Source organism: Limulus polyphemus, unplaced genomic scaffold (genome assembly GCF_000517525.1).
Source record: "Limulus polyphemus unplaced genomic scaffold, Limulus_polyphemus-2.1.2 Scaffold77064, whole genome shotgun sequence".
Taxonomy (NCBI): domain Eukaryota; kingdom Metazoa; phylum Arthropoda; class Merostomata; order Xiphosura; family Limulidae; genus Limulus; species Limulus polyphemus.
The window spans coordinates 976-9,751 of NW_013742660.1; the positions used below are offsets into that span (position 1 = coordinate 976).

At 32.6% G+C, this 8,776-nt stretch overlaps 1 protein-coding gene across 2 annotated transcripts; it reads right to left on the bottom strand.

The window, feature by feature from the left end:
• Positions 1-628: 628 nt before the first annotated feature.
• LOC111084473 (solute carrier family 25 member 38-like) lies at positions 629-6,910 on the bottom strand. 2 transcript variants are annotated; one of them, XM_022381188.1, is made up of 5 exons: positions 6,356-6,910; positions 5,239-5,324; positions 2,987-3,099; positions 1,636-1,720; positions 629-728 (listed from the first exon to the last, which is right to left on the bottom strand). In XM_022381188.1, the coding sequence occupies exons 1-5, from the start codon at positions 6,357-6,359 to the stop codon at positions 654-656; spliced, it is 363 nt and encodes a 120-aa protein (XP_022236896.1). In that variant the 5' UTR covers positions 6,360-6,910; the 3' UTR covers positions 629-653. The 2 variants fall into 2 exon arrangements, with proteins under 2 accessions (XP_022236896.1, XP_022236895.1); XM_022381187.1 differs by having other exon boundaries at positions 635-1,720.
• Positions 6,911-8,776: the final 1,866 nt, after the last annotated feature.

Genomic DNA, 8,776 nt, shown 5'->3' on the forward strand with positions numbered 1-8,776 from the left:
GGTTAATTAATAGTTGCATATCTACTTGCGTAGGGTTAATTAATGGTTGCATATCTACTTGCGTAGGGTTAATTAATGGTTGCATATCTACTTGCAATGTAAGTAGATCATAGTCATAGGGTTGAAGTTTTGCACCATTTAAACATTCTTATTTAAAAATAAATTGACAGTACTTTCTCACAAAAGTTTACTTTTTTTTTTTTTGGTGGATCATATTCAACCATTAAAACAAGAGCTAGCCAATTAACTTATTATCTACAAGCATTAATTAGTTCAGGTAAAATAATCAATTAATCAAAATTAGTATTTCCAATACGGTTTCTCATTGTTTTATTAATTCAAGGTTTGTTCACCATAGTCAATTAGTGTCACAACTCACAAAAACAATTTAAACTAGCACTATTTTTTATTATTTCAACTATCCAAGTATCACGTGAGAATAATCTAATAGTTAAACGTAATCGACTAATGAGCGTAATCGACTAATGAGCCCAATGTTTACTCAATTAGAAAACTAATTGCCAAATTTTATTTAAAATGTTTTTTTTTATAATTTAAATATATGGAAAATAAAGTCCCTGAAACAAAACTCGTTTATTATAATGATAATCATAGATTGCTAATAAAAATAGCCAAACAAAAACAAAGGGTGCTCACATAAAAGTCCTCTGCAACCAGTTCAGTGAAGAAAAGTATAAACCAACTCCAGGAACACAGCGTACGATCGACTGAAAAAATCGGAATAAATAAGAACCTTACGAAACAGTAAAAGTCAAACTAACTGCACATATTGTATACTGAAAATACAACTGTTGTTAGGAACAACTAGTCCAAGGTAGAGACCTACGAGTGATACAATTCCTAAACACTAACAAGCGATTTTTTTCCCCCTAATAATGTTTCTAGTCTCTGATAGTTAAAAGTATCAACACTTTTCACAAATAATCAATGGATACAATAAAGAGGCAGTTTGATAAATGTTCTACACTAATAATTTCAGAATTCTCTTAATTTCAAAACTAGAATCACATTTATAACACACAATACGGCCTCAATCACAGGCAACAAAACTAGGCAGTGTTGAAACTTAAGTTTCTTGACACATTAATAGAACCTATGTTATAAGTATATGTTGTTAAATAAACAGAACTATGTCCAGACGAATATATCTATATCTAAATGAATAAAAGAGATAGAGAATCAGCCCACTAACAGCCCCTGTGCAGAGGTTGTTTACAGCCCCTGTGCATTCTTCATAGATCAGGGCCTGAAAAGCATGTCTACCATTGAAATAAATAAATCTTTAACATTACCTACATACAACAAGGAATCAGTTGGTCCTTTAAGGTTGTCTTTAAACACCCACTCTTGAAAAAAAGAGTAAAATGTAAACGCACATTCTGTGTTAATTGTTGATTCTCCAGTAAAGTGTGGTCTTCACTTTTACTGATGGCAACTCATTCTATAAGCCAATCACCCTTGCAAGAAAAAACTATCTGAACTGGAAGCCAGCTAGTCTTTTCCAAATGCTAAACTCTCTCATTGTATTATATATATATATATATATATATATTCAGAATATAGCGCACACACACACACACGTGAAAACTGGATAAATTGAATGGATCTGCTTACAGGTACAGTCCCTCTCCACAGGCCCACTAGTTTCTCCCTCCTCACAACTTGAGTGATTACAGACAACATGCCAACCTTTGTCACACTGAAACAAGATTTGTATTATACATTTCTTTAAAAACTCAGGTGTAACAAAGTTCATACATAAAATAACGAATCAACTGTTGACCACACAGTACATTGCTGAATCAACTGTTGACCACACAGTACATTGCTGAATCAACTGTTGACCACACAGTACATTGCTTAATCAACTGTTGACCACACAGTACATTGCTTAATCAACTGTTGACCACATAACACATTGCTCAATCAACTGTTGACCACACAATACATTGCTCAATCAACTGTTGACCACACAATACATTGCTCAATCAACTGTTGAACACGCAGTACATTGCTCAATCAACTGTTGAACACGCAGTACATTGCTGAATCAACTGTTGACCACGCAGTACATTGCTTAATCAACTGTTGAACACGCAGTACATTGCTTAATCAACTGTTGAACACGCAGTACATTGCTTAATCAACTGTTGACCACGCAGTACATTGCTTAATCAACTGTTGACCACGCAGTACATTGCTTAAAGTTAACAATTCATCATCTAATTAAAAAACTGAAAGAAAAAAAAAAAAGACTCAAAACATCTCCAAAAAGGAGTTACATATAGCTCCTAAAGAAAGCTAAGTAATACATGCAAAGTCTGGATTAAAATTATTTTAATTCCTCAATAACTCACTTCTTGCCCGGTGAACAATATTTACAAGCTACTTTTTCATTAGTATCTTACTTTTCTGTCATCTGAACAATAACAGTGGATAAAACGGTAAAAATTCTTTCAAAGAGAAATAAACTTTCAAGTCAACTTGTTTTATTACAATTATATTTGGGATAAGATATTAGTATTAGGCCTAACATAAAATACATTACTAAACACTACATTCTCAATCTAGTCCCCCTTACGGACTTTCTACATTCTCAATCTAGTCCCCCTTACGGACTTTCTACATTCTCAATCTAGTCCCCCTTACGGACTTTCTACATTCTCAATCTAGTCCCCCTTACGGACTTTCAACATTCTCAATCTAGTCCCCCTTACGGACTTTCAACATTCTCAATCTAGTCCCCCTTACGGACTTTCTACATTCTCAATCTAGTCCCCCTTACGGACTTTCAACAATTAGAAGACTATAATAATAGTTGTTTTATTAATTAATTAGAATTTAAAATTTTCTACTTTGGAACAAGTTACAATACTTAAGGCTTCCACCTTTGGCTAATGAACTACGAGCCTGTAGATTTACCGATTTTATTTTACCTCCAACATTATTCACGATTACTACAAACCTTGAATGTGCTGAGTTCTGTAGTCTTGTTTTCACCAAATCTAATGGTTGAAACAGCAGAGTTGAGAACATTCCACTCAGGGAACCGGCCAGAAAGGACTTCACAACAGGAGACTAGATTGATAATCAGAAAATACTTTACAGAAGAATACATTAATACACTATAAAACCAGTACAAAGCAAGTGATAGAAATAAATACAGCATCAACAAAAGGTACCATATGAACAAAGTTAATCAAATCTGTAAGAATTTCAGCCGATAACATTTCAAGTCATTTCATTCAAGATATACATATATATCTCAAGGTATACAAATGTTATCAAACTTACTACTGAGGAACTGTGACATAAAATAAAGATGACATTTGGTCCATCAAAGTTGTCCTTACAAAAACCACCTTTTATTTTCACAAAAACATTGACTCCCACTACAGTCTTTATTAGATCCTCATTTATGTTTTCCAAATTTTAAACTTCTGTTCTCGTGTCTTCAGAAGTTAGCACAAAGAAATTAGATGTCTTTATTCTTCGACAAGACTATGTCTTACTTTTCTTTCCTTGACAAACTGAAAAATAATCTTCCTTATAATAAGTCAATACCCTTTCTTAGATTATGTCGTACTTTTCTTTCCTTGACAAACTGAAAAATAATCTTCCTTATAATAAGTCAATACCCTTTCTTAGATTATGTCTTACTTTTCTTTCCCTGACAAACTGAAAAATAATCTTCCTTATAATAAGTCAATACCCTTTCTTAGATTATGTCTTACTTTTCTTTCCCTGACAAACTGAAAAATAATCTTCCTTATAATAAGTCAATACCCTTTCTTAGATTATGTCTTACTTTTCTTTCCTTGACAAACTGAAAAATAATCTTCCTTATAATAAGTCAGTACCCTTTCTTAGATCAAAATTAACACAAACTATTGGTCTATCTAGGCTATCCAAAAAAAAACTACACAGTATTTCAAAGGAAACCTAATTACTCATCTGTAAACAAAAATAATAACTTCACCTCATAATTAAGAGTGTCTATAAATACACCCTAAAATTATATTAGCTTTACTGCAGAATACTAGTTTAGAAAGTCTCGTGTGACTGGGACTTGAAACACACGATCCACACTGGTGTTCCAAAGATGTTCTATCGACTCAAGTTCCAAGTAGATAACCCTAATCCTGACCACCACAATCCCTTCACTCAAACAACCGAGTCTATAAAACAACCTGGAATATCCCCAATCTTCCAAAGTACACACTAGATGGCATCTCTAGACCATCAACACAAAATATAAAGCCAATCAAGGCCAACCATTTGATAGACATTTACCAAAACGATTTGATTCGTCATCTCTTCAATCCAGATGACATTCACAAGTGCAATGACCACTAACTGGCCAGCAGGACTGGGTATCAGGATAGTAAGTAATCTGCACTGGCTAGGATTGAACTCAGGATCCTTGACTCAGATTAGTGTTCTAAAGCAAATGCTCTGCAAGCCAGACAACCTCCAACCTGACTGTAGTACAAGTACTGTAGCATTCATAAGTTCCATATTCATTCCACCGAGTAAGAATAACCATTCCTCTGTTGTACACATTTTCTACGTCCACCGTTCCTCTGTTGTACACATTTTCTACGTCCACCGTTCCTCTGTTGCACACATTTTCTACGTCCACCGTTCCTCTGCTGTACACATTTTCTACGTCCACCGTTCCTCTGTTGCACACGTTTTCTACTTCCACCGTTCCTCTGTTGCACACATTTTCTACTTCCACCGTTCCTCTGTTGCACACGTTTTCTACATCCACCGTTCCTCTGTTGCACACATTTTCTACGTCCACCGTTCCTCTGTTGCACACATTTTCTACGTCCACCATTCCTCTGCTTTATCCTACAAGTGTAAACATTAGAAGTCCATCTAATTGAACTTCTTCAGGGAAGAGATCTATTTTTTATGCTGCTATACACAGTTTTAATGCAAGAGATAATTCAATATTCAATTTCTTTAAACAGGCAACAGGTAGAAAAGTATGGCAGTAAAATTACCTGGAAATTAGGTTTACTACTGATATTCTACATAAACCAAAAACATTTCCAGTATTTATATCTAAACACAATTATACATTTCAAGTGTATAATGAATCTGAAAAAAATTTTTGTATTGATTATTAACCCTACAAAGCTAATCAATCACCCAGAGCAACATATAATAACTAATATCACTATAAAACAAAATCTATTATAAACTTGCCTTATGTATTATATCTGCTAAAAGTCCTTCTGAATGATGGGACTTGTCCTTAACTTTAAGAGGATGAACTGAAGCATTCATTGCTGCTGGTGTAGGAAATTTTGTCAAAAACCATTACTTAGTTGTGTAACATCAACTGTCATTTACAGTTCTGCTATGAAGTTCAAACCATAAAAAAACATTCTGTAGATGGTATTTAACCCTTCAAAAAAAAAATCAATGGATCAGTAATTTGTTTGTTATAATCAAGACTTTACATAATTCACTGGATATTTAAAACTATGCTCTTAGCTGTTTTGCTTAATAGTTTAAATGACACCTCGGAATCCATCTGTAATAAAAAACATGAAATAAATTCGGAGCTTATGATATTTTCATTCTAATATAACTGTATTATATACAATTCATGTTGTATAATCAAACTTAAACAAATGCATTTTTTCAAAATTCACCTTTTTAGTTCATAGTTATAAATACAAATATTTCTATGAATCTTATTATTTGTTTATTAATTTGTATTTATTCAATGCTGTTTTGTTTAAACTCCTGCAAACTTATACCTGTTGCAAAGTTCACGTCTTGTGTAACAAACGGTTTCAACTTTGTATAAAAAGTAAACGTAAAAAGGCCTAACTAAGACACACGATTTAAAAACAGTAAATTACACCGACACCACCTACATCTTGAGAATGTGACGTTGTGAAAAGCATATATGAGATCAAATAATTTTTTTCCTAAATTCTGGTAAAGGATCAGAATACACTTTAAATTAAAAGCGATGAATAAATGAAGTTGGATCAAACTCATCACAGTATACTATACCCATAGCAACGAAATAAACATACTTGCTGTATTTTTATGTTTAATTCTTTTACGTTTAAGTTTTTCTAAGACTCAATAGAAGAACCGAGAAACTTATATTAACTATAATTAAGTCTAGACTAACAAACAAAAATTACACTGTCTGTTGAGTAAGTCCTTCATAATTTCATATCACATTCACTGAGCATGTGGGCTAAACACTACTACTACTGCTACGGTTAGTTTCTGCAAACACTACAAATTTTTTACCAAGTTATTAATTCCTAGTAAGAGCGATACAAAATAGGCAACTCACCCATTTTTACTTTTTAGAACATTTCTTTCATTCGGTTAATCGTTTAACAAGCACAAAACCTTAGGTCGTAATAATGATACACCATAAGAATGCCCTAGATATTACACACATGTGGCACTGGTGTACCACCTGCTCGTTCGAATAAACTTAATTAAGTATTGCGTGCTTTAATTAACCGTCATGCTCTTCGAAAATATTTGTTATTTTCAACAGAGTTCTTTAAAAACAGATTACTCGGGTTAGACAAATAGTTTGGTAAGCATGGCCGTAACCAACATGGGGCAACATGGTAGTTTTTTTCTGAGCGATTTATTTTCTCTCCAAACACTGGTATTCATTCATTCTACTGACAGTAAATGTAAACCTGGCCTGTAGGTATACTTTGAACAAACCTCTGTGGGTAGAGCGTAAATTGAACAAACCAAAATCCCTCCGAAAATTGCATAGAATTAGAATGGTTGTGAGAGGGCTAAAATTTAACATTTTTTCTTAGGAGGCTTACAGCGCCCCCCAAATCCCCAGCTGATTGTCATTTCTTACCCCGGTAAATTTATACCTCTGGTTACGGCCATATTAAGTTTGTTTTAAAATTAAAACTTACTTGTTTATTTAAAAAATATATTTTTAGGCCAAGTGAATGATAGGTCCAAGCATTCATATACTATGAGTACAAGTTAATACATTAACAGTTAACAATTCGACAAAAATTTTTTTTGTCATTTGGATATTCTAATGATTAATATACTACTCCAGAATATAATTGAAATAATAATATTCAATTATAATTCGCTTTGTAATTTCTACGTTCACAGTTTGTGATATAAGAAGCTAAGGCAGTAAAACTAAAACTTTTAGTAAAAAATATATTTCCTGCTCTGTCATATTTAATTAGAATTGTTAAATTATTTAAAGTTTTTGAAATTGTTTAAAAATCTATATCATATATGTATATAATACACATATATAAACAATGAAACTGTGGTTTCTTTGAGTTTAATATTTTCCTATACTATTACTAATATTTAGTTTTACTAAATCTATTGCTTAAGTTATAATTGAATATTTATTTAGGCGTACGTTTACGAATCGTACTAAGCCGTCTTCAACCATTATTAGTCTCAAAGTGAGTTCCTCGTCATCGAAATATTAGGCTTACCTTATCGTTTAGGCTACAAACCATGAAAACTATCGATATAACTGCCTGAAGCTTACGTTGTACATTTGCTGTTATGTTAAACTTATATTAAAGTTTTTCTTCATTACCCATTCAAGCCGTCTCCAACCATTATTAGTCTCAAAGTGGGTTCCTCGTCATCGAATTTGTTAAGGACGTGTTGCTCGCAGTTAGGTTCCATCACATTTTTTTTACTACTTACCAACACCCATCACCCCCTCCAAGAAGTGGCTTTCTTTCATAAAGTTTAACCTAGAAAAAGCAGTTACAAAGTTGTTTATTTGATAGTCGCTTTAACAGTGAAATTAAATCAGTATTTAACTTTTGTTAACTTAGACCCACACCTATACTACTAAAAATAAAATTACATTTCATAAAAGTCAGAAGTTTTTCTGTTTAATAGACAGTAAAGTTCTCTGGAGAAAAAGGCCCATTGATATCACTTTTATTATCTTATTATTTTAGCAGTTCAACACTACATCTCGGGATTATTGAATCCCCCGTTAGTATCATAAGTCATGAGATGGCGCCACATACCAAGTATAGCACGTGGCCGATACGGCTAAACGAACTACAATAGTTTTAGTAATTTAACCGTCCACTGTTTCTTTAATTAAGTTAATGAAAGAAATAGCATTTTTTGTCTTTGTATTCAGATAAAAGTAGCAGTATCGATTCCTTGTGCCACGTGGAAACTTGATCAGAGGCAGTTTGACTTTTGTTTGGATCATCGAAGAGAAGAAGTAGAATTAGCATAACACGGTGATTTTGTTAAGCTGCAACAACTTGGTTTGTCAGAATTATTTTAATGAGAACGTTCACTTGCTTTTGCGTTATTTTGTTGCTCAATGATATTTCTATGCTGTAGTCTGTTTCTTGTTCATTACTAGGGAACATAAACGATAAAAATAAATTAAAATTCAATGGAATTATATTTAATTTTAAGTATTTTTATCTATTTCGTGATTTAAATGTATTTTTTTCAATTTTAGTTTTGTTAGAAATAATAGTTTGATTATTTTGAATAGACCTATCATTTGTATGTATGTATATATATTGTAATACAATTTGAATATTTGTGTTAACTTAAGGCTTAAGCGTTTATTTTATCTTCTTACCTGTTTAATAATAGTTTTATGACTTGTACAACTGAAACTGGAATGGGTAATGAAGAAAAACTTTAATATAAGTTTAACATAACAGCAAATGTACAACGTAAAGCTTCAGGCAGTTATATCGATAGTTTT